Source organism: Lepidochelys kempii, chromosome 24, assembly GCF_965140285.1.
Source record: "Lepidochelys kempii isolate rLepKem1 chromosome 24, rLepKem1.hap1, whole genome shotgun sequence".
Lineage (NCBI taxonomy): Eukaryota > Metazoa > Chordata > Testudines > Cheloniidae > Lepidochelys > Lepidochelys kempii.
This window is the reverse complement of record NC_136403.1, coordinates 13,225,139-13,250,920: the sequence shown is the minus strand read 5'-3', so window position 1 is coordinate 13,250,920 and position 25,782 is coordinate 13,225,139. Positions and strand designations below refer to the sequence as shown.

Below are 25,782 nucleotides of genomic sequence, written 5' to 3'. Positions count from 1 at the left end.
CTGGGCTTCTCGCCTCCCCAATCCCAGCCAGGAGCAGGGGGCAGCCACCTGGGTTTCTCGTCTCCCCAATCCCAGCCAGGAGCGGGGGGCAGCCACTTGGGCTTCACACCTCCCTGAGCGGGGAGCCGGGCAGGCACAGCCTGGCTCAGAGCAGGGAGCCAGGGGCAGTCAACTGCCCAGCTTTAAACTGAAAAAGCAGCCAACAGCTGTTGTAAGGAGCACAGTGTCTACATGGACACTGCCTTGCCCTAACTACCCTGACAAAAGCCCTACGCCTCTCACGGGGGTGGAATTATGATGTCGGTGTATTAGGGCACTTACATCAGAGGGACACGGCTGTAGTGCGTACACTGACATAGCTAGGTCGCCTACACGGCTAAAGCTGGTACAAACAGGTGTCCTGTGATTACCTGTCGGCACTTTGGCTTATAACAGCACTCTTGTCTTGTGACCGTCTGTCACAAGATGGCACCTATTGGTTAGTTGCTTGTATCAAGTCTTTAGGCCTTGAACCTTAGCTAGTTTGGCTATGCTACTGTTACAGGAGCCTGCAGGCTTTTCTGCTACTGCCTTCAGCCACACCTACAGCTTATTTAGCGTATGCCCATATGCCTATAGCAACATAGCTACGTGGCTCTATAACAGTGCAGATGTTCCCATCAGGGCTCTGAGACCCACCCCCCAATCCTATTCACAGACCAAGCTCTGGTTTTTTGGCTGGGTTGGTTGATTGGTTGTGTTGCCATGGAGACGCACCTTTAAGACACCAGTGTTCTGGGTTCAATCCCCAGCTCCACTAGGGACTCCTTGGTCTGAGCAAGTCAAGTTATTTTTCTGGATGTTTTCTAGTTTGTTTGGTTTTTTAAAGACCAAGCTGCTGCTGCTGATCAGGTTTTTTGGGGGGTGGGGCAGTGGTAGGGTGAGGAGAGGGCTGGGATCAAGAGATCTGGGGTCCCAGGGAGTGGGGATGATGCAGGAGGGGGAGCAGACAGAGGAGGGATGAGGTCTGGGAAGTTACCTCAGCCCAGGGCTGTAGGTTGCTCTATAAACTTACAGCAGAAGGAGGCCATTCTCCAGGCTCTGATTTTGGCCCCAGCTGCCTGGCATGCGGCCGCGTAGGCCTGGAGGCTCTGGCAGAGTGTCTCTCCCGCCCCATTGGCGGCACACATGTCATAGAGACAATGGTTGAAGTACTCGGCAGGGCTGACCAGCGAGTGACAGTCTCTGAAGGGACCCGAGGTGGCTCTGATCAGTCCACAGGAGCTCTCGACCTGGTACGGCGCTGTCTTGGCTGCATCACAGACCGGGCACCTCTCACCACAGCCATCGGCGCACGTGGCACCATCAACGGGCACCTTCCAGGAGGCCCCAAACTCATCCGCGTTCTGGGCACTCTTCCCACCGGGCAGCAGGAAGTCGTCATTCTTGTCACCGTTGAAGTTGCCGCACAAGCCGCACACGTGTCCCTTGTAGGAGCTGGGGACGGACACCAAGGCGTAGTACGAAGCATCGTAAAAGAATTTGAGGCCAAAATCAGTCTGGACGACAACATTCTTCCCCTCCTGGTTCACGCGGATTCTCCCACTGTCTAGGGCCAGCGGCAGAGCGTAGAGCTCCCCGTTCACCTGTGCCAAGGAAAGGGACGTTTGCCCATCACTGCATTAGATTCCAGAAAAACTGACTTGAGTTTTGTCATGTAACTTCCATAGGCTGATCTACTGGGGCTTCCTGGGACTCGGGCCCATATTGGCTCTTCTTCCTAGGCAAGGCCAAGTTCTGTCTCTCCTCTAGCTAGTCCTCCAGGACACATACCTGGACTAGACAAATTGCCAAGGCCTCTCTCTTTGCCGTCTATTTCTTTATTTATCTCGTCTTAGCTTAATGCAGGATCTTGATTTAAATGCAGTTGGGAGAGGTTGGGTGGATTTTGGGGAGAGGCTGCCCCGACGTTTGTGAAGATATAACCCATACTACCACCATTTTTTGCCCCACTCTTGGGGCTAGACTACTTCTAGACTCGGCATATGAGACCACCGGCATTTCTGACTTAGTAGAACTACTCTGAAAATGGAAAAGGAGGACTTGTGGCACCTTAGAGACTAACAAATTTATTTGAGCAGAAGCTTTCGTGAGCTACAGCTCACTTCATTGGCATTTTCCCACCCCAGCCCCAAGGAAAATTTCAACTTTTTTCAGCAAAACACCAAAATATTTCTGAAATGGCACCGTGGTGCCGCAGGGGAGTTTGTTATACAGTCGGGGAAAATAAGGCACATAAAGGGGAAGGGACCTGTCCACGGTCAACCAGCAGAGCAGCTGGGAATAGAGCCCAGGTGCCCTGGCTCTATTCTAGGTCCTTATCTGGTCTGCATTAATTTGGTATCTGAGCAGCCCTTTAGCATATTTATTGTGACAATCTGCCTGGGAGGCAGGGCAGTGCCATTATCCCCATTGTACAACTGGGGAAACTGAGGCATAGATGGACAAAGAATCTGTCTTCACTGCACAGCTAACCCAAGTGATTGGTACTCGAGTCTGAGCTTAGCCGAGCTTGGGTGTGTGCCTCCTCACTGCAGAGCCCTCCCCGCATTCCCATCTCCAGGCTCGCCCGTTCTGCCTGGGGGCATAGCCTGAGTGATGAGACACTCTGGGATCCTTTCCCAGTCAACTGTGAGAGAACTTGCCTGTCCTTAGGCAGGAATTGTGGAAAGGCACTAGAGGACCATCCACACTCGAATGACTGAGCCTGCGTCAGCTGCCAGCCCAAGTTGAAGTTCTAACCCACTAGGAGCTGGGTCAGCTAGCCAGGGTTTAAAGCCCCAGGTCAGAGGTTTTTCCATGTGGACAGTGGAAGGGTTTGGGCTAACACCCAGGTTACATGTACAGGGACTTGCTCAAGGTCACACAGTCAGCCTCTGATGGAGCAGGGACTGGCACCCAAATCTCCCAAGCACCCTCACCATGGGGGCCATCCCTCCCCTCCACTCCAGCCATGCTACATCTGGACGTCAGGGCACCCGGGTCAGGCTGCGGAATAACCAGCAAATATGGAGTTGGCCAGCAACGGGACTCAAAGCACACGGGGACCTTACCACAACACTCCATTTCCTCCCCCTCTCCACGGTGATGGCGTAGCCATGGACAGAAACTACCAGCATCCTTGTCCAAGCCACACGACCATCGCCAGAGCTCTCCTTCTCCACCACCACAGAGAAGTTCGCCAGCCAGGCACTGCTGCTGCAGAGCTCGGCTAAGGTGTAAGCACAGGAGCCCTGGAAGTCGAAGGCCCATCCGTCCAAGGTCAGGTAGTGGGAATTGCCGGCCACGGTGCATTTGCCGCAGCCCGTGGCGTGGCAGCCCAGGACTCCGTTCTCCACCCTGCACTGCTCGCTGGCTCCGCAGGAGGCCTCCTGGCACTCGACGACCCCGTTGTCTTGGCACCGGCACCGCTCCCGGCAGGAGGCGCTGGCGTGGAACTCCTCTCCCTTCCTGTAGTACGTGCCCTGGTGCACACAGCCGCACTGCGCGACGGGGACGCACCGGTCTCCGCTCAGGAGGAACCCGGCGTCGCAGAAACACCCTTCGGCACAGGGAGCGTCACAGCCATCCGGCGCCGAGAGCCCGTGGCAGGTGGCAGGGCAGCCGCTCCCACAGAGCTCATAGTGGGAGTTATGGGGGCAGGTGGGGCCTGCAGGAGAAGATCAGAGGGAATGTGCAGATGGGGGTGAGATAAAAGGCCCATTAAGGTACAGTGGACAGAACTGGGGTGGGTGTGAAACTGGGAGTCAGGACTCCTGGGTTCTATCCCCAGCTTTGGGAGGGGAATGGTGTCTAGTGGTTGGGGGCGGGGGGTGCTGGAGCCAGGATTGCTGGGTTCTATCCCTCCCCAAGCTGCGTGAGCCTCAGGCCAATCTCCCTTAGATAGCAGTAAGCCACAAATGTGCGTGGCATGTGGGTGAGAAATTCTGACATCCACTCCCCGTGTCCCCAGCAGCAGGGGCTGGTGCGCACACGCCAGTCCCTAAAGTAGCATCCCACAGGCGACACTCACTGCAGAATGAGGCTGTTCTCCAAGGCCCTATCTGGATGCCCCCAGCCTGGCAGGCCGTCACGTAGGCGCCGATCGCGCCGCACAGAGCCGAGTGATGCCCTTTGTACTGGCAGGTGTCGGAGAGACAATCATTGAAGAAGGGGGCTGGGTCGATGGCTCCGTGGCACTGTCTGAATGGCCCATCCCCTGTGGTGAGGACCCCGCAGTACTGGTCTCCCTTATAGGGTTGTCTCTGAGCCTCACTGCAGACTGGGCAGTCCCCGGTGCAGCTGTCCGAGCACCCTGGGACCTCCCCCACCTTCCAGCTCTCTGCGAACTGGACGGCATTGGTGGCCCGGCTCCCATCCCTCATGATCAGATCTTGGCCGGGGCTCTGGTTGCCATTGCCACATAGACCGCAGAGGGCATTGGCGTAGGTGTTGGGCATGGTGACCTGGACCAGGCTGCTCCCATCAAAGGTCACCCTCAGGTCGAAGGCGGTCTTGATGAGGACTTGGGCTCCGCTGATGTAGGCCTGGAGTGTCTCCTCGTGGTAGTAAGGCAGATCCACAAAGACTCCATCAACCTGGAACAGACATGGCATGGCCAGGGCTTAATTTTGAATGAACACTGCAAGGAGGGGGCAGGGGACAGGGACCCAGGACTCCAAAGTTCTACCTTGTGATGAAGTTAAGGATTTTTGTAGTGTTTTACATGAATAGTGTGTGTGCGCCTCAGTTTCCCTGTGTTGCCTGTTTAACAAGGTGGTGAGAGAGGGTTTGTTGTTGCAGAGGACCAGGCGTGACCTCACCTAGCAGCTGGGACCCCCGGACAATGGCCTGGCGATGAGGAACTCTAACAACTGGTGACCTGCTGACTAACAGGCCCACCCCAGCTTGGCAGTCAGCTGGTTCTGGCCTGTGGGAGGACAATGGACTGAGAAGAGAGGACCCCAGTGACGTGACCAACCAGTTCCAGCTGGAGGGGAATAAAGGACAGAAGAAAGGGGCCCCAGCACCCTGTTTACCTGGGATGGAAAAAGGACAGGGGAGGAGCTGTTGGGGAAGGGGTATAGGATGTTCAGCTAGAAGGAGGGGGCTGCTGGACTGGAGAGAGAGAGAGCAGCCAGAGCTCACCTGGATGCAGGGGAGACTTAGATGAGCTGTGCTGAGGGAAGCCAGGCCTGAGGCCCAGAGAGTTTCCTCTGCTGGGTTCAGATGCTCAATAAACTCTCCTGTGTTACGCTGGCTGAGAGTCACTCCGGTCTGGAGAACAGGGGGCATTACTCCCTCTGGAGTGGAGGCCCCAGGGGTGCAGAGCAAGTGGACTCCCTGAGGGGGCCCAGAGTGAGAGATGTGTTGAGGGCTCAGAGGGGTGTGGTTTCAGGAGGAGGAGGGGCTACGGCTTGACCCCCGAGAAGGGCTGTCGCACTGAAGGGGCTTCCCCACATGTATCGTACGGAGCCGAGAGAAAGCACAAGTCCTATGAATCCATGACGTATCCATGGCTCTAGGTGGGAGTGGTGTCTAGTGGTTAGGGCTGGGAGCCAGAACTCCTGGGTTCTACTCCCAGCTCTTCCACTGACTGTCTATGTAATTTTGGGCATGTCTTTGTCCTGCTGTGTGCCTCAGTTTCCCTGTTAATTAAACAGGAGCGGTACATATTCTTTCTACAGAAAGACCTGTGCCTGAAAATCACCAAGGAACAGCTGAGTAGAATCTTTGACCTTTGTAACAATAATCTCCTCCCCATTTCCTGCACCGCAGCTCTGCGCTGAGCAGCTGGGCTGAGCACTGACATTGAGGGAGAGCGCCCCCTACTGAACCCCCACCCCCATTATGTAGCTGTGGATCATACACACAACATGGCACTGAAATTTTCCAACATACCAACTATCTACTTAACTGTGGGCTCCTTGGTTTACACAGACATCAGAGCCCACATCCTCTGTGGATTTCCACCAGGTGGGATCTGGCCCCATTGACTCCACTTCAGTGATGGCCCATTCCCACCCACTGGGGATCTGGCCCCAAGAGCCCCACTCTTCAGAGGGCCATGGCTGCGTCCCTACCTGGATCCTGAGAGGGTGCTGCTGGCTGACTGCAATGGTTCTGCCGTATACCTCCACGGTCACCACCTCAGCAAAGGACAAGGCCCTGCTGCTACGGTTGTTCTGGATTGTGACGTTGAAGGGGGTTAGTGTGGGGTCCTTGGAGCAGAGCCCAGACAGCTTGTAGATGCATGTGCCCTGGAAGTCATATCTTCGCCCAGTGAAGGCGGTGTAGTGATGGTCCCCGGAGGCCATGCAGGTGGAGTAGCTGATTGCATGGCAGCCACGGATCCCATTGACCACGGCGCATCTCTCGCTGGCCTTGCAGCTGGTCTCCTGGCAAACCACCATGCCCAGGCTGGGGTCACACCTGCACTGAAAGCAGCAGTTCTCATCGGCCCAGAACTCCTCGCTGGGTTTGTAGTATCGGCCATTATAGTCGCATCCGCAGCTCCCCATGGGGACGCACTGGCCGGCGCTGAGGACGTAACCATTGTCACACTGGCAGGTCTCCACGCAGGGCTCCCGGCAGGAGGAGGGGGAAGTTTGGTCAGAGCAGCTGGCCGGGCAGGCGTTCCCACAGGCCTTGTAGTGGCTGTTCGCAGGGCAGGGCAGGGCTGGGATCAGAGTTGGGGGAGAATTAACAACAGCAAAACTGACCAAACTCCTGTCCCAGTGCATAAGACCGTGGTCCAGCCAATCCTGTATCCCACTTCTCTCTGAGGATGCTACACACTCAAGTGTTACACCCGCAGCAGCTAGCTGCAGACTGGAGAAAAATCCTTTCCTGACTCTGCAGTCAGTCATACCCTGAAACATGAGTGTTGACCGAAAAATGAGGGATTTTCCCCCATGGAAAATGTCTATTTTGGGTGAAGATTTCAGCTGACAACAAACAAAAAGAAATCTAAAAAGTTCTATTCAGAAATGTTGTCCTAGTGCCTCCTGGGGGCCACAGTTCAGGCGCCTCATTCTCATGTATAAACCAAGCTCTGTGTTTGGACTACATCACCCATGATGCACCATGCTCTACCCTTTTGGAAAGGGGAAGCGGTGCATCATGGGAGTCAATAGCACTGGTGCATCATGGGAGATGTAGAGCTGAGGATAGAACCCAGGAATCCCGACTCCCAGCCCACCCTGCTCTGACCCACTAGACCCCACTCCCGTCCCACAGATGGGATAGAACCCAGGAGTCCCGGCTCTGAGTCCCCCTCTGCTCTAACCACCAAACCCCACTTCCCTCCCAGAGCCAAGGATAGTACCTATGAGTCCTGGCTCTCAGCCCCCCTGCTCTAACCCACTAGACCCCACTCCCTTCCCAGAGCTGGGACTTAGAACCCAGGAGACCTGGCTCCCAGCCCCCTGATCTAACCACCAGACCCCACTCCCCTGCCAGAGCCAGGGATAGAACACAGGAGTCCTGGCGCCCAACCCTCCTGCTCTAACCCTCTCCCCACTGGCCCCACACTCACTGCAGCCGGATTGCGTCCTCCAGTCGCGGACCACGACCCCCTCTGTGCGGCAGCTGGCGGCGTAGGCACCCAGCGCCTGGCACAGCATGGTCTTGGCGCCCCCGTTGAGGCAGACGTCGTAGACGCAGCTGTCGAAGAAGTTCTCCGGGCTGAGCTTGCGGTGGCATTCGCGGAAGGGGCCGTCCATCTTGGCGATCAGCCCGCAGGCCTCGTCCCGGTAGTAACGCTGCCGCTGCTCCTCCTCACAGGTGGGGCATTTCCCCTGGCAGATGTGCCAGCAGAATGGGTCGCGGTCCCTCACCTTCCAGCTGGCGGCCCACTCCACCACCGAGCTGGGCTGGGCATCAGCCGGCGTCACCATGTCGTCCGCGGGGTCCTGGTTGTAATTCCCACACAGGCCACAGGTGGCGCCATAGTAGCTGCTGGGCAGGGTCACCTCCACCAGCCAGTTCCAGTCAAAGGAGACCTCCAGGCCAAAGGCCGTCTGCAGCATGGCGCTCAGGCCGCTCTGGAGAAGCCGCAGCTTGCCATCGGCCAGGGTCAGCGGCAGGCTGGTGATGACATCATTCAGCTGCAAAGGGGAAGGGCAGGAGCATTAGGGTCACAGCCATCCACGCCGGGGACAGGAAAGGGCGTGCATGACAACGCAGCGGCAGGGCCGGGCATGTTAGGGTACGGGTACTCTGGAAGATGCGCTGTACAATATAGGTCAGTGTTGTGTGTTGTGGTGTGTTTTGTTAGGAGTATTGGTGTATTGGAAGATGCCATACACAATACATTGGCAGCCTTGTGTGCTGGGGGTACAAGTGCTACGGAGGATGCAATACACAGTAGAGTGGTAGCGTTGTGTGTTGCGGGTGACAGTGTATTGGAAGATGGGGGAGGTCTAGGTTGGATATTCGGAAACACTATTTCACTAGGGGGGTGGTGAAGCTCTGGAATAGGTTACCTAGGGAGGTGGTGGAATCTCCATCCTTAGAGGTTTTTAAGGCCCGGCTTGACAAAGCCCTGGCTGGGATGATTTAGTTGGGGACTGGTCCTGCATTGAGCAGGGGGTTGGACTAGATGACCTCCCGAGGTCTCTTTCAACCCTGATCTTCTATGATTCTATGCCATACAAAATACAGTGGCAGCCTTGTGTGCTGGGGTTACGGGTGCTATGGGGGATACTATAAGCAATATAGTAATCGTGTTGTTCTGGAAGTACAGGTGTATTGGAAGATGCTATATACCACACAGTGGCAGCATTGTGTGTTGTGTTGGGAGTACAGATGCTACAGAAGATGCTACACAATACAGTGGTGGTGTATTGTGTTGCAGGTACAGGTGCTATGGAAGATGCTATACACAATACAGCGGCAATGTTGTGGTACTGTGTTATGTTGTGTTGGGGGTACCGGGTATTGGAAGATACTATATACAATACTATGGCAGCATTGGGTGTTGTGGTGTGTTGGGGGTACCAGTGCTACAGAAAACGCTATATAGAATATTGTGTCAGTGTTCTGTGTTACAGTCTATTGTGTTGCAGGTGCTATGGAAGATACTATACACAATACAATGGCAGCACTGTGTGTTGTGTTGGGGGTACAGGTGTATAAGAATACGTTGTGTTGCTGTGAAGCGTGTTGTGGTGGCATGATGCTATGTGTGCTGTCTCATGCCACAGTTGCGCTGTGCAAAGCTGTGTTGTGTTGCCATGAGGTTTTGTGTGTTGCAGTTGTGCTATGCTGTGTTGTGTTGGTGTGAAGCGTGGTGTGTTGCCCTTGAGCTGGCTGGAAGCCCGACCTGACCCGGGAGACTCACCCGGACTTTGCCGACCTCTTTCTTGTGGATGGAGATGTTGTACCCATAGACGTAGATGTTGGTCAGGCGCACATAGGAGACAACCTGGTTACCCCCCCGGTTGTCGTTCTTCTCATCAATGGTGAAGGGCTCCAGGGTGGGGTCAGTCCCACAGTACTTGGCCAGGGTGTAGGTGCAGGTGCCCTGGAAGTCAAAGTCCAGCCCGTCGAAGGTGTGATAGTGCGGGTCCCCCCAGCCCCAGCAGGTCTTCTTGTAGTCAGGGACACACATTGCACGGCCGTTCTCGACCTTACATGTCTCCTTGGTCCAGCATCTCAGGGATTTGCATGGGTCTGAAGGGAGAGAGCCCAGCCGGGGCAGGACGGAGGGATGAGAGCTGGCTGGGGACCTGCCATGGGGTATGCTCAGAGCCTCCCCCATCAGCGTAAGGAGGTGTCCAGCCAAAATATTCAGCAGAACTTAGCTCAGTAGAACAAAGCAGAGGTCAGGGCTAGACTTTAAATAACTGCAAGGTAGTAGCAGAACTGGGGAAAGAACCCAGGAGTCCTGGCCCCTAGCCTCCATTCCCGCTCTAAGCCTCTAGGCCCAATTCCCTGCCCAGAGCTGGGATACAACCCAGGAGTCCTGACTCCCAGACCCCCACCCCAACCACTAGACCCAACTCCTCATTTGGAGCTGGGATAGAACCCAGGAGTCCTGACTCCCAGCCCTGCCCCCCGCTCTAACCATTAGACCCCACTCTTAGCTGGTAGCATGGACAATCATCTATATACTCAGGTTCTAGCCCATGAAAGCTTATGCCCAAATAAATCTGTTAGTCTTTAAGGTGCCACCAGACTCCTTGTTATCTATATACTCTGGCTCCGATAACCCCTCACGGCATGTTTACATCAGCCACTGTCCTTTACCTTTGTTGATGCAGCCCGTGACACCATTTTTGGTCTCACAGGTTTCATTGCTGGCACAGCTGTGGGACTCGCAGCTCACCCCTCGGGCTGGGCTGCAGCTGCATCTTTGCTGACACTCGTTCACCAGCACCGTCTCATTGGGCTGGATGGAAAAGGGGAAATAATCCCATGTCACAGAGCAGAAACATCAAATTTTCCTTTCACTGGTGAGAACTTCTGTTGGAGGTAAACCAAAGCTAAGGATAGAATCCTGGCTGTCAGTCCCCCTGCTCTAGCCACTAGACCCTGCTCTCCTCCCAGAGCTGGGGATAGAACCCAGGAGTCCTGACTCCCAGCCCCCCCTCCTCTAACCCACTCGACTCCCTTCCCCAAAGTTACCCCTTTTCTTTCCCAATTGTAAGGAACAATTCATGGTGTATTCAGCCTGGAAAGAAGCAGAGATGGGGGGGCATGAAGTGAGGCCTGGGTGATTAAGAAGGAACCATCCATTGCTTCCTTTATACCCGAATAATAAACCATAAAATTGATGGCCAGAGAATTTAGGACATTCTGCTTCATCAACCTGTGGAACCCACTGCTGCAGGAAGTTAGAGAGAGGATCCTGCAGCAGGAGCTTGCTTAGATTTCTACTGGATCATCTCATCTGATCTCCTGTAGAACATAGGCCAGGGAACTTCCCCCAGTTATTCCCGGGTTGAGCCCAATCACTCGTGTTTGGTTAAAGCATCTTCCACAAAGGCAGCCAGATGGGGTTGGAAGACACCAAGGGGTGGAGAATCCAGCACTTCACTTGGGAATTTGTCCCACTGGTTAATCACCCATGCTGCTAAACGACTGTGCCTTATTTCCAATTTGAATTTGTCTGGCGACGAGAAGAAAGAGCAAGTGACAGGAGGGTCCAATCTCTTTCAGGGAACAGGCTGATCAGGGAGATGACTTCAGCCCTGTGGCATAGTGTTGACCCATATATGCGGGGCTAATGCATATAAAAAAACCACATTAGTGATATGTATTATTCCCACCACGCACATTAATCTGTGGGGGTCAGGATGGATAATCAGCTAAACATGAGCCATGGCCAAAATGTTTGAGCTAATGTGATCCTGGGAGGCATAAACAGAGGCAACTCAAGTAGGAGCAGAGAGATTGTTTTGTCCTCTGTATCTGGCCCTGATGCGACCGAAACTGGAATCCTGTGTCCAGTTTTGGTGACTGCAGGTCGAGAAGGATGTTGATAAATTGGAACGGGGACAGAGAGGAGCCAGGAGAATGATGAAAACATTAGAAAACATGGCTTCTAGTGATAGACTCAAGGAGCTCAGTTTCTTTACTTTAACAAAGAGAAGCTTAAGGAGTAACTTGATCCCAGTTTATAATCATCCACCCAGGGAACAACTAGTTAATATTGGGCTTTTCGCTCTAGCAGAGAAAGATCTAACATGATCCAATGGCTGGAACTTGAAGCTAGACAAATTCCGTCGGGAACGAAGGCGTACATTTTTAATGATGAGAGCAATTAACCACTTGAACTATTTCCCACGGGGTGAGGTCCATCACTGACAATCTTTAAATCACGATTGGATGTTTTTTCCTAACAGATCTGCTCTAGGAATGGTCTGAGGACAGCTCTCTGGCCTTTGTTATGCAGGAGGTCTGAGTAGATGGCCACAGTGGTCCCTTCTGGCCTTGGAATATACAAATCGATTAATCTATGACTATGCATTAAGCAGACAAAGCACTATAACATTATAGAAGTTACAGGGCCTGAACTGGCCTACATCTTCCTATAAACTGGTTTACTTGTGCTAAGTATCCCATAATGCCCTACATTAACTTTAGCTGAAACTGATAGAAAAACTGTCAGGATTAAGATAGGGGTGTTACCCTGGTACAAGCCAAGGAGATGTCTTCACACCCATGTGTCAAAACACAGGGATAAGAGGTACACCACAGTACCCGAAAAGCAAGATACAAAGATGATTGGTTAAATCTAGCCTCTGGATGATGGCTACAGTAGCTTTTTATCTGTAAACAGGATGGGTGTAAAAAAGGAGCGGTAACTTTGGAGACACACCTTCTTTCTAGGGGGAATTCAACAACGCAGCATGTGACAGCTTCCCAGAAGTTCCTATTGTATTGAACTCTTTTTTCCTGTACTATTTTTTAGGCTTGGGAGGATTAGATTTGTACCGGCAAACACTGATTTCACTGTACACACAAACCAAGGACAAAAATATTTTCATCCATAATCGTCGAAATTCACAGGTAGGCAAGGTAAGAAGAATGCTGCAATGCTGATCAGAGTTTGATTTCAGACTGTTCACGTTGTGGGTTTTGATGTGCGGCTGACAATTTGTGTTTTAATGGTTATAAAGTTGTAACTTTTTGAATCTTGTAAATTAGCCAAAATAAAATATATGCTTAAAACCCACAATTCTGCACATTGTGAAAATTTAAATCAATAAAAACAAAAAATGCTTAAACATCAGTATTATCGGTTGAAATGATAAAACCATAAAAACTGAATTCTGCCAAGCTGAGCTGTAGAGAGACAAGGGGGTGACGACACTCCTATAAAGGATTCCAAGAAGACCTCACACCACAATTTACCCAGTAATTGAAGGACATTATCAAATCCTTCCCCAAGCAACTCCAAGAGAAACTCTACAGACTCATCCCCTCTCTAATATCCTGGGACAGACACAGGCTCTACTCTATTAACTGTTACCAAGAAACAGACCGAATGGCTCGGCAGCAGTTCTGCGGAAAAGGACCTAGGGGTGACAGTGGACGAGAAGCTGGATATGAGTCAGCAGTGTGCCCTTGTTGCCAAGGCCAATGGCATTTTGGGACGTATAAGTAGGGGCATTGCCAGCAGATCGAGGGACGTGATCGTTCCCCTCTATTCGACACTGGTGAGGCCTCATCTGGAGTACCGTGTCCAGTTTTGGGCCCCACACTACAAGAAGGATGTGGATAAATTGGAGAGAGTCCAGCGAAGGGCAACAAAAATGATTAGGGGTCTGGAACACATGACTTTTGAGGAGAGGCTGAGGGAACTGGGATTGTTTAGTCTGCAGAAGAGAAGAATGAGGGGGGATTTGATAGCTGCTTTCAACTACCTGAGAGGTGGTTCCAAAGAGGATGGTTCTAGACTATTCTCAGTGGTAGAAGATGACAGGACAAGGAGTAATGGTCTCAAGTTGCAGTGGGGGAGGTTTAGGTTGGATATTAGGAAAAACTTTTTCACTAGGAGGGTGGTGAAACACTGGAATGCGTTACCTAGGGAGGTGGTGGAATCTCCTTCCTTAGAAGTTTTTAAGGTCAGGCTTGACAAAGCCCTGGCTGGGATAATTTAATTGGGGATGGGTCCTGCTTTGAGCAGGGGGTTGGACTAGATGACCTCCTGAGGTCCCTTCCAACCCTGTTATTCTATGATTCTATGATTCTAAGCTAACTGATGTTGGTTAATTGATCTCTTGGGTATCTTTCACAACACATCAAAGTGTGGTCAAGGAGTTGACTACAGAATGTAGTGACAAGCAGCACATTAGGGTTCTTTGCTTGTCTCTGGAGATCGGGAATTAAGCATGGCCAATGGGTTGGATGCCAAGCCCAGGGGACCAATGTTTTGATCCAGAATACGCGCCCCTAGGCTGTAGATCTGCTTCGCTCCAACTGAGGAGCTCGTCTTAGGTTCCCAGTTAGGGATAATAGGATCAGACCCTCATCTACCAGCAGGGGGCAGTACCTTGAGGTATCTCCCCCGTTCGAAGCAGCCACAACTCTCCACAGTCACGCAGCCCTGGCCATCAAAGAAGAAGCCATCGTCACATTGGCAGCCTTCGGCACAGGTCTCTGGGCACGGGGTGGAGTCGGTGATCCAGGCGCAGGTCGCGGTGCAGAGGTCAGCACACACCTCATAGTGGCTGTTGGCTGGGCAGCTCAGAGCTAAAATAAAGAGAGAAATTATTGATTCACAGAGTCATAGATTTGCAGGAACCATCATGAGCAACCAGTCTGCCCCAGCCCAGATCTGATGGTCGAGCTAGAGCGCAGCTTTGAGAGAGAGATCTCCCTAGAAAGACTCAGAGGGCAGGAAACTGCCCTGTAGCTGTAGCAGTTGTTCCCAGGGTTGGTTCCCCACCCTAGGGAAAATCTGCCCTTTGTTCCCAGTCTCGATTTCTCTGGCTCCGTCCCCCAGCCCACCAACTGTCAGCTCTCGCTCTGCCTCTGTCTATTGGGTTAACAAGCCCTCTGCTCCCTGAAATCTCCTCTCCAGGGAGGTGCTGAAAGACAAGGACTAGCCTCTGAGCCTTCTCTGGGTTAAACACACTGGATCAAGCTCCTTCAGTCCCTGGCTCTCGGGCAGGTTTTTCAGCCCTCAGATCATTCCCGTAGCTCTGACCCCGCCCCCTTTTCCGATGTCCTGTCTGACGTGCAGCCCCCCAGAGCTGGGCACAGTCTCCAGTCGTGGTCTCCCCAATGCCGTATCTCAAGAGGACCCCACCTTCTGGCTTCTCCTCACTATCTCCTGCTTCTCCAGCCCAGGGTCACGCTCACCCTCTTGGCCACAGCATCTCATTCTCATGGGCAGCTGGCTCCATCAGGACACCTGGGTCCTTTCCAGAGTCGCTGCTTTCCAGGGTACAGCCCCTCCCACCCAGCCTGCGAATCTGACCCACGGTCTGTGTCCCTCTGTGCAGGACTTTAGGACTAAGGAACATGTGGCTCAGATTATTCTGTGCACCAGCATGGATGGAAAGGGAGCCAGACTGGGAGGATGAGGAAAGACTGGATGAGAAGAAACAGATAAGCTAAGGGTCTGGTATGAGATGCCCAGACCTGATGCCCCCCCAGATCAAGGAGGGTGAGCGGGACAGCCCCCCACACCCCATCAGCATCGCGGCACTTACGGCAGAAGGAGGGGCTCCTCCAGGGCTGGATGGGGGCCCCGGCCTCCTGGCAGGCCGTCACATAGCTGTGGATGCTCTGGCACAGGACCTGGGAGTCCCTGTTGCCCAAGCACACATCATACAGGCAGTTGTTGAAATACACGCTGGGGCTGACCGTGCCGTGGCAGGCGGCGAAGGGGCCGTCGGAGGCTGTGAGCAGCCCGCAGTAGTGGCGCTGTTTGAAGACGTCCTTTTTGGTCTCTTCACAAACCAGGCAGCTGTTCCCGGCGCATCCATCTGCACAGGCCACCCCTGGGACTGGGATTTTCCAGGCGGAGGCAAACGCTGCTACATCAGGGGCTGCCCTGCCATCGGGGAGCAGGAACTCGTCGTCCCTGGTAGTTCCCCGGGATGGTGACTCTCACGTTGTACAGGAGGTCGTAGCTCACGGTGAGGCCGAAGTCGGTTTGCACCAGCACGTTCCCACCATGCTGATACGCCCAAAGCCGTCCATCGGCCACAACCACAGGCAGATTGTGGGACACCCCGTCCACCTGGGAGAGACAGAGCATCCCATGGGAGCAGGGGGAGCAGACACTGGGGCCGGGGAGAGATGCAACAGGAAAGCACGCAAGCTGAATTCCACTCTGTTCTACGCACGTAAATCCCAAAAGAGCCAGGGCCAGATTCAGTGTAAATCCAGAGTCACCCCTGACTGCAATAGGGTCAGGGCTGGATTCTGATTGCAGCTCCTCCAGGATAAATCCAGAGCCAGCTCAGATTTCAGACGGATGACTCCAGAGTCACTCTTCCCCTCCCGCCCAGGTCTCTGACCCTGTGTAGGGGGCATCTAATGCTACGGCCCTGGAAGGGCCGGTCCCAGAGGCAGATGGGGGGATAGAGCTCAGCTGGGGGCACCCCTCTTAGCCAACAGGCACTCTGCTGTCTCTGAGATGTCAGGACTGGCCCTACTGTTCTGCCCACCCCACTACAGAGTCCGCTCCTCTTTGACCCATCCCATGAGCAGGACTTACCCTGATCAGCCCCCTCATGCCCTGCAGCAGGGAAAGGGTGGTCCCATAGAGGCGGATGGACACCAGCTTGGCCACGGAGACCTGCTTAGTGCCCCTCAGCTTGTTCTCCAGGTGGACGGTGAAGGGCATCAGCTTCTGGGTGTCAGTGCAGGTCGTGGCCAGGGCATAGGTGCAGGTGCCCTGGAAGTTGGCAGCAGCACCGTCGAAGGTGATGTAGTGGGAGCTTCCAGAGACGGTGCAGGTGGCGGATCCCACAGGGTGGCATCTCCGGACGCTGCCCGCCACCTTACACTCCTCCTTGGGGCCACAGGACAAGCCCTTGCAGGCCACGTCCCCGCCGGCCTGGCAGATGCACTGCTCCTGGCATGTCGGATGGAAGGTCTCCCCGGCCTGGTAGTAAAAGCCCTGGTGGACGCAGCCACACTGGGACATGGGCACACAGCGGTCACCGCTCAGCACAAAGCCCTCATCACAGACGCAGCCCTCCCAGCACTGGGCCGAGCACTGAACTGGGGCATAGAGGCTGCTGCAGGTCGGCTGGCAGCCCCGGGCGCAAACCTCATAGTGGCTGTTCAGGGGACAGGCTGGCTCTGCGACGGGAACAGAATGAGGTGTCAGAGCAGCAGTTTCTGATCACAGCTGGCGCCCCCTGGAGGGGAAAGGCCCTTGCCCCATTCCCTGCCCCCCTGAGCCAGCCAGCCCCACAACCTGGGGCAGGATCGGAGCTGACGCCCCCTGGAGGGGAAAGGCCCCATTCCTCACCCCCACCCCACCCGAGCCCGAGCCAGCCAGTCCCCGCCCAGGGGCTGGATGGGAGCCAGCACCTCCTGGAGGAGAAAGGCCCAGTGCCCCATTCCCTGCGCCCCTGAGCCAACCAGCCCCCCACCCTGGGGCAGGATTGGAGACAGTGCCCCCTAGAGGGGAAAAGCCCATTCTCTCAGCCAGCTCAGGGGATAAAAACAGAGCAAACCCTCAGTTGCTGTTTGTCAGTGTAACACAATTGGTTTGAATGCAATCGTGCAGATTCTCACCAGCTGGGGAATGTGGCCCCATTGACTCCAATGAGGCTACGGCTGGTTGACCCGAGCTGGGATCTAGCCACATTAACTTCAATGGAGCTACAGCCGATAGACCCCAGCTGGGACCTGGTTGGATTATCCAGGTTTGTAACTATTCTCCCTCATTAAGGATAGAGCAATCCATAGGTTCATGGATCGGAGACCAGGAGGGCGCCTCACGCCGCCCAGCCTGCCCTGTGTGGTAGCCCAGCCCAGGAACCCTGCCCAGCGGACAGCGCCATGTGACGGGCGCACACTCACTCCAGAAGACGTGGTATCTCCAGGGATGTACAATTACCCCAGCGGCCTGGCAGGCTGAGGCATAGCCGGCAACCACCTGCCCTAGCACGGCCATCTGCCCCTTGGACACGCAGTAGTCGGACACGCAGTCGAGGAAGAAGCCCTCGGGATCAATTCTGCTGTGGCACTCCCTGAAGGGGCCGGTGTTCTCCAGGATGATCCCGCACTCGGTGTTGACGCCCCGCTGGCGATGGGCGAGGGCTTCCAGGTCGGGGCAGGCCCCCACATCGACTTCGCCGCAGCCCAGGGGCTCAGCCACCCTCCAGCTGCGCCCGGCACCCACCCCGGCCTTCCCAGCTGGCTCGTCACTCCTGTCCCCATTGAAATTGCCGCACAGACCACCCAGGGTGCTGGCATAGGTGCTGGGCATGGTGACAGTGACCCGGCTGTGCCAGTCGAAGGTGACAGTGAGGCCAAAATCTGTCTGGATCACGGCATCCCAGCCTCTCTGGTACATGGAGATCTTCCCTGTGCCCACTTGGTATGGCAGGTTGGTCAAAATACCATTCACCTAGGGATAGAGACAGACACCTTGATACAAGACTGTGCAATGATCACTGAGCCCCAGTGCAGAAATGCAGCTGTGTCTAAGGTGGGGCAGCTGGGGAACAGGCACACATAATGTCACATAGGGATGGCTTGCCCAGCTCTGAGATGCAGCTACATCTGGAGTAGGGAAGCTGATTCACAGACCACAAGTTACTGAGGAGAACAGATGGTCTCAAGGTTAAGGCACAGTATTGGGAGCTCTGGGTTCTCTCCCCAGCTCTGGGAGAGGAGTGGGGTCGAGTGGGTTAGAGCAGGGGAAGCTGGGAGCCAAGACTCCTGGGTTCTCTCCCTGACTCTGGGAGGGGAGCGGAGTCTAGTGGGTTAGAGCGGGGGGGGAGGGGGGCTGGGAGCCAGGACTCCTGGGTTCTGTTCCCATCTCTGAGGTGAGTGGGGTCTACTGGTTACACCTGCAAGGTAATGATAGGTTCTAGTCCAGACTTGCTGGGTGATTGTGTGACAGTTCCTTAATCTGTCAATGCCTCAGTTTCCCCAGCTGTGAAATGGGCACTTCCCAGCCTCAAGAAGGGGTTGTATCAACGTCTGTGCTTTGGACTTCTCTGATAGGCCCTGCGGGGAGGCTACTGCTGGATGGAGAGTTTAGGACAGGAAGTGAGGAAACTCAGGCTGACGTAGAATCAGACCAGCTAGGAAGACGGTCCTTGCCCTTGACCGGTTGGCGTCTCCCCAGTCTAGGCTCACTCACCATGATCTTGCCCCGATAGGCCCAGCTGACGGTGGTCTCCACTCCATATACGTGGACCTGCACTACTTTCCTGAAGGACACCGATTGACCACCCCGGCGGGCGTTCCGCACCAGGACCCGGAAATCCACCAGCTCCTGGCTCTTCTTGCTCAGCCCGGAGAGCTGATACTGGCAGGTGCCCTGGAAGTCGAACCTCTGCCCGTCAAAGCTGTGGTAGTGGGAGCCCCCGCTGGTCATGCAGCTGGCGTAGTTGGTGGGGTAGCAGTTCTGGATGCCTTTCTCCACCTGGCACTGCTCCCCAGCCCTGCACCCTGCGACCTGGCAGCTCACCTGCCTGGTTTGCGGGTTGCAGACACAGCGTCTCGTGCAGGCGTCGTTCCCCCAGAATTGCTCTCCAGGGGCATAGAGGCGTCCCTCAAATTCGCACCCACAGCCAGCCTTGGAGATGCATTTCCCAGCATCCAGCACGAAGCCCTCATTGCACTGGCAGGTCTCCACGCAGGGCAAGGAGCAGTTGTTAGGGGCCGCTCGGTCATTGCAGGTGGCAGGACACGTGGAGCTGCAGAGCTGGTACTGGCTGTTCTCCGGGCAGGGCAGAGCTGTCAAAGGGATGGGACATGGGTCACTGGGAATATCACTGCATTCAGCACATGCTGCAGCTTGAACCACCAGCTTCTTGCATCAGCCTCAGAGACGGGATAAGAGCTCTACTACTGCTGCCCACTGAGGGAGCTCTCCTTAAGCTCAAGCACCAGAGGCCTGCGCTCTCGCCAAGCACGACACTTAAAATAATCCCACAGCCAGCCCACCGAAAAATGGGGAGATTGGTCAAAACTCATGAAACTTTTGTAGGTTAAATTAAATAAATATCCTGTGCCAGGTGGGTGTTGGTCGTTTCCAGCTTCTGTAACCTGCAGCTCCCCACCAACACCAACAACTGTTGTTAGGAGTCATCTGCAACACGGCAGAGGCCAGAGTCCACAGAAAACAGCCCTGTCCTGAGGGAACAGGGGGAGGGTGCATTGCAAGATAGTCTCAGGTTAAGAGAGAGAGTGAGAGAGTGTGTGTGTGAGTGAACACAGTCCTCTGTTGGAGGGGATGGGTCCTTCTGTGTGTGTGTGTGTGTGTGTGTGTGTGTGTATGCTGCCCCCTGCTGGAGGGGATGGGCACTGCTCTGTGTGTGTGTCCCTGCTGCCCCCCTTTCTACCCCATCTTTTCCTCCCTGCCCCCCAACCTCAGCCCCTTCTGGCCCCCAAACATCCAGCTTATCACTCATCTGCTCTCTCACAATTCTCCCCTCTGCCCCCCCAACTCTCCTTGCCCCCCATACTGCTCCCCCAACATTCCTCTGTCCCCCAGACCCTTTCCCTCTCCCTCCTGCCTCCCATATTCGCCTGCTCCCTAGTTTCCTCCCTGCTGCCTCCTCTGCCCCCCCAAATTAACCATCTTCCAAGCCTATCCCCCCACCCCCCGTTGCCTGGAAGCAGAGCCCCATAAGTACAGCCTGGTTTCAGTCTCACTGGAACAATGGGGAGGAGGTGGGGGGGAGTGGTTGCCTTATTTATTAAGGGCAACTTCCTGATACTATCGCGCGCAGTGGTTCTCAATCTGCAGCCAATCAGCACACAGCTGCGGCCCATGTGACATCCTCATGGCCATACAGGTCGTATTGGATGCAGCCCACATAACACATTGGTATGAGGCCCACAATGGTAAATAGGTTGAGAACCACTGTTGCAGCTCTGAGAGGCAACAGAGGTGGGTTCCAGGTCTCCTCCCCAGACCAGGTGCGCTAGTAAACGGATCCGTTCTCTCCAGCCCCTCGTTACAGGCAATGTGTAACAAGGATCTTCCAGAATTCCTCACCAAAAATGGGCCAGCATGTTCCCACCTCCCTAAAACAGCACGTCCCCCAATGACACCCCCTGGAGGGAAAAGACCCCATGCCCCATTCCAAGCCCCCCCGGAGCCAGCCAGTCCCCAACCCCGGGGCCGGATGGGAGCCAGTGCCCCCTAGAGGGGAAAGACTCCATGCCCCACCCCTGAGCCAGCCAGTGCTCTGAATTTCTTTGGCACCAGCTGCCATGATCAAACCAGGGGTTAACCCCACTCACTGCAGCCTGCGAGACTTCGCCACTCGGAGATGGCCACCCCCTCTCTCCGGCAAGCGTCGGCGTAGCTCGTCAGCGCCCGGCACAGCATCTCCTTGAGGCCGTCATTCATACACAGGTCATAGACACAGTTGTCCAGGTAGATTTTGGGATCGATCATGGAGTGGCAGAGGCTGAAGGGGCCCTCCACCTCTTTGGTGATCCAGCCACAGAAGGGCTTAGCTTTGTACCTGCCAACCAGCTCTGGGGAGCAGTTCTTGCACTCCCCGTGGCAGTCGTCCCAGCAGAACCTGTCCCCATCCTCCACCTTCCAGCTCTTCCCGAACTCCACGGGGCTGGCAGCCAGCACCCCCGTGGGGGTGGCAAAGTCGTCCCTAGCATCCCCGTTGTAGTTGCCACACAGGCCTTGCACACTCTCCCAGAAGCTGCTGGAGATCTTCACTACCAGAGAGCTGCCCCAGTCATAGGAGACCTTCAGGGAGAAGTCAGTCTCGATGACAACAGAGCCCCCGCTCTGATAAAGCTTCAGTTTCCCCTCCATCAGGGAGATGGGGAGGCGGGAGTGCTGGGCATTCACCTGGGAGGGCAACCACAAGCAGTGGTCATTGTTTCACGCAACACTTTCAGCCCATGTCCTATTCCCAACAACCTCTCCCTTAAAAACCAGGCAAGTCCAAAGCCCACCCAGGCTAAGTCAAGAGAACCCACATCACCTTGAGCCACCTGGTGTTTACAAGAGAGATTTCCCAGGCCAGGTAACTCTGCCACCACCTCCCACAGGTTCCCTTCACCTTCCCCTGAAACATCTGCTGCCACTAGAGGTGGGACCCTGATAGGCAGACCCCCAGCCCTGCTTGGCAATAGAGCCGGAGGAAATTTTCAACTCAAATAGTTTTTCAGACAAAAAAAAGCAGATTTGATGACACCAAAACAATTCAGTGAAAAAGAAAAATCCTCAAAAAAAATTCTGGAAAAAATTAAAATGTTTCGATCTTTCAATTCAAGAAAACTTCTCAATTTGAAAGTTCCTTTAATTTTTTAAAATTTAATATGTTGAAATCAAAATGAAACTTTTGTTTAACCCAAAACAAAAAAGTCATCTTTTCAATTTGCCAAAAATTTCTAATTTATTTTTGTTTTGACCAGAAATGATTTTTTTATTTTAGAAAAGAAAAGAAAAGAAAATGAAATATGAAGGAAGAAAGAAGAAAAAATGAAAGGAGAAAAGCAAAGAAAAGAAGGACTAATGAAGGAAGAAAAAGAAAAGAGAAAAATGAAGAAAGAAAAGAAGAGAGAAAGAGAAATGAAGGAAGAAAAATAAAGAAATGAAGAAGGAAAAGCAAAGAAAAGTATGATGGATAGATTAGAAAGGGGATGGGCACACTCTTACCCTCACAAGCCCGTATTCATTTCTGACCACGGAGACGGTGTAGCCGTAGACCTGCACGGTCACAAAGCCCACGTAGGCAACTCTCTGGTTGCCCCGGTTCTCGTTCTTAGCCGTGACGTGGAAAGCTGGGAGAGCTGAATCTGAGCTGAAGGTCTTGGCCAGGGTGTAGGTGCAGGTGCCCATGAAGTCGTAGTTGCACCCATCGAAGGTACGGTAGTGGGGATCACCCAGCGCCCAGCAAGTTGCCACGGAGGTGGCCATGCACACGGGTCTGCCATTGGCCATCTGGCAGGTCTCCTTCTTCTGGCACTGCATGGAACTGCAGGAAGGCACCGGGGATGCTGAGGACAGGATGGGAAGGAAAGGGCAAGCAGAGAGATAGACAGGACATTATAACAGGAAACAAACTGGCCACGAGGTCGACCCATGGGGTCCAGTGGGTTGACCTGGTGGCTTAGAGTATTATAACATGGTGAAGTATGGAGGGATGGATGGAAGGGAAGAATGGTTGGTGGGATTGATTGGAGATGGATGGATGGATGAATGGATGGATGGATTTTGCTGTGAATGCTATTGGGGTGACCACAGCAGGATCATACCAGGCTCCCTGTGCAACACCCCTGCCATAGAGACATCCCCACCCCCATCCATGCATAGGGTCCCCCATAGGGGCTATTCACACTGCTCAGCACCCTAAGATTTCACAATTACAACAGGACAAGCACCCAGATACACCCCATAGCCCCCCTTTCCCTCAGATACCCCCCACTTACCACTCTGGCAAAGGGTGGCCATGCCGTAGCCATTCTGCTGAGCGATGCCAACGCTCAGCAGCCCAAAGGCAGCTCTGGGATTCTCCACTGAGTGGGCACTGGCCCTGATGCCCAGGTTGAACACTCCCCAGGAATACTCCGTGCCGGGAATCGGTTTCCAGAGCACCCTGCTCGGGAGTCGCCGATCCATGGTGATGTCGGCAGCCGATGCGATCTTGGCCACAACAATGGCATAGTTTTTGAACCCCTGCTGGCCAGTAATGGAGTAGGAGGTGCAGTAGCTGGAGACGTCCGGGATGCTGACCAAGAAGGGGTCGTAACGCATGGTGCCCTGGGTCCCGCCGGTACAGAAGAAGAAGACTTGAATGCCGGCACTGGCGGAGATGTACAGTGGTTTGGCCAGACTCACCTCCAACTGCAGGACCTGCCCAGACACCAGACCCTGGCTCCTCCGGGCCCCGCCAGAGAGGTAGGTGAGCCGTGTGACTTGGGAGGCGACGATGTACACCAAGTCGTAGCCGGCCTGGAAGGGCATCGGTGGCACAAAGAAAGCCGTGCCCCACCCGCAGACGGGCAACAGCTGCTCGGCCACGTGGTTGCACTTGGTGTTCTTCTGGGCACAGCTGTGCCCGCTCTGCACTGCCACCGGCTTCAGGGACACCACCCGGGTGCCAGAAAGGTCCTGGTTGCTCTGGAATTGGACAGCCTCGTAGGGCTCAAGGGAGACAGTGATCTTGCTGCCGGCCGAGTAGACCCGCTCTTGGAACCTCACACTGCCCTTCAGGTGAATTTCCACAGTGGTGGGCTCCCGCCATGCCATGATGGAGAACTCTTTGTAGGTCCCGGAGACATCTCCAGCTGGCGTGAGGACATAGTACTCTACGCCCAGGCTCTGGACCGGGTACACCATGCCGGTGTCGGCCGTCAGCTTCTTGGCATTGAGCGACATCACTGAGACATCCTTGTCCGCCTGCACCAGGACAGTGCCGCAGAACTTGGTGGTGCCAGACATCTCAGCGTTGGCCGGGATCTTCACGGAGACAGTCTGGCCCTGGCCAAGCTGGAAGGTGTGGCGGAACTGAGACTTACGCATCTCGACGGTGACCGTGGTGGAGGGCGAGTAGCCGGAGATGAAGAGCTGGAAGTCAGCCTGGGAGTAGCCAATCTGGTAATTCTGCAAGAAGGCCGTGATGAACTCCCGGCCCATGGGGGTGGCCGTGCCGGGGCCTGTGGGGAGAGGGACAGAGAGGGGTGACCGAGCCGGCATCTCTAGGGGGTCTTGGCGCTGCTGTTATGTGTCTTAGTGATGGAAAAGAGCTAATAGCAATGGCTAAAGCTCTCAATAACCCATACACTGCTCTGCCAGTGCCCCTCAGTCCTGACCTGTAGACCCCTGCCATCCCAGCCATGGGCAGCCCCTCACACAGCTCTGCTTGCCACTCAGTGGGGCCAATTCACCTCTCGCCCAGGGTAGTGTGATGAGGAGTAACCCCAAGGACGTTACAGTCGGCTGTGTGAAAGCGGAATGCCGGTGCTGCTGTTACTGTCTGGAGCCAGCTCATCTCTAAAGTCAGTGGATTCACTCGCAATGAGCCCGGAGACCAGATTTCAGATTCCAAATGTAAGGGGACTGTTGGCCCCTTACTAAAACTCAGTGGGGGTGGTTTGGTTGGCTAGCTCCCAGGACCAAAAGGAAGGGAAGGGTCGATGGGAAATCAGGACCCTGAGACGAACAGTCCCCATGGGCAATGGGGAGAGGCCAACGCTCCAGGTCAGCCTGATTGACAGGGTAGGCAGGCTAATGAGGGAGTCAGGAGACCGGAGGGGGGGTCGGTCCCGTCTGCCTGGTGAGCTAGAATTGCCTGGGTCAGACAGAGAGGGGCTGAGCTCAGGAGAGAGCAGGGTGCCCGAGTGGAGCGGGGCAGCAGGGCCACGCCGGCCAGAAGGGCCAGAGAAGCAGCCCAGGGGGCTGGAGGCAGAGCAGCAGCATCAGTGGTGAGGCAGAGTGGTGGAGCTTTGGCTGGAGCTGGGGCTGGAGCTGTCTGGAGCAGGGTGCAGGGAGCAGCTGGGGAGAGCGAGGGGGACCCTGGGCAGTGGGCCCAGTGCAGGGAGACGCCCCCAGCCAAGACGCCTGGCAGGCCAGACTTGTGGGGGGGATCGTAACCCCGACGGGGCGGGGCGACGCTGGGATGAAGGGTCCTGCCACCTAGAGCCTGGAGTCGTGTGGCCACCGCCAGAGCAAGTGTCCAACCCGCAGCATCCCTGCAGCACAGCCAGGGCCTGGGCAGGGGCCTGGAACGTGTGAGAAACAGACTGAACTGCCCTGACATCCCAGAGACGCTGGCTGTGACGTCCCCGTGCCACAGAGCGGGTCGATGGGTTTTCCTTTCACCTTTCCCGTTTTTTCCTTATTTTTTTAATTGGTTGCTGTTTAATGAATTGTATTTGCTTTGAACTGATTGTAACAATCAGTGGGTCAGGGAAGCGTCCAGTGAAGAGAGAGCACCCAGAGTGGGGACACCCTGGCCCCTGCCCTAAGTGACCATGACAAGGTTGGGGGTTAAGCCCCCCTGGAATCCTGGGCCCAGCCTTCTTGGGGTTACGAGGACTCTGCCACACAGGAGATGGAAAGGGAGCCCTCGAGGTCAGGCAGGCCTCTGGGTAAAGGGAGTGGGAGCGAGGATCCAGATCCTTTCGCTA

The 25,782-nt window shown here is 54.8% G+C and overlaps 1 protein-coding gene across 1 annotated transcript in view; it reads right to left on the bottom strand.

Moving 5' to 3' along the window:
• LOC140902925 (IgGFc-binding protein-like) overlaps positions 1-25,782 on the bottom strand; it is a 60,401-nt gene that overhangs the window by 3,777 nt on the left and 30,842 nt on the right. The window contains exons 7-22 of the mRNA XM_073323508.2: positions 23,083-24,309; positions 22,310-22,650; positions 20,923-21,496; positions 18,809-19,407; positions 17,518-18,067; positions 16,199-16,788; positions 15,534-15,718; positions 15,186-15,442; positions 14,021-14,220; positions 10,270-10,411; positions 9,362-9,693; positions 7,556-8,126; positions 6,102-6,697; positions 4,052-4,616; positions 3,099-3,688; positions 1,055-1,625 (exon numbers count right to left, since the gene is read on the bottom strand). Coding sequence (XP_073179609.2) covers positions 1,055-1,625; positions 3,099-3,688; positions 4,052-4,616; positions 6,102-6,697; positions 7,556-8,126; positions 9,362-9,693; positions 10,270-10,411; positions 14,021-14,220; positions 15,186-15,442; positions 15,534-15,718; positions 16,199-16,788; positions 17,518-18,067; positions 18,809-19,407; positions 20,923-21,496; positions 22,310-22,650; positions 23,083-24,309 — 7,890 coding nt within the window. The remainder of the gene's footprint in view (positions 1-1,054; positions 1,626-3,098; positions 3,689-4,051; positions 4,617-6,101; positions 6,698-7,555; positions 8,127-9,361; positions 9,694-10,269; positions 10,412-14,020; positions 14,221-15,185; positions 15,443-15,533; positions 15,719-16,198; positions 16,789-17,517; positions 18,068-18,808; positions 19,408-20,922; positions 21,497-22,309; positions 22,651-23,082; positions 24,310-25,782) is intronic.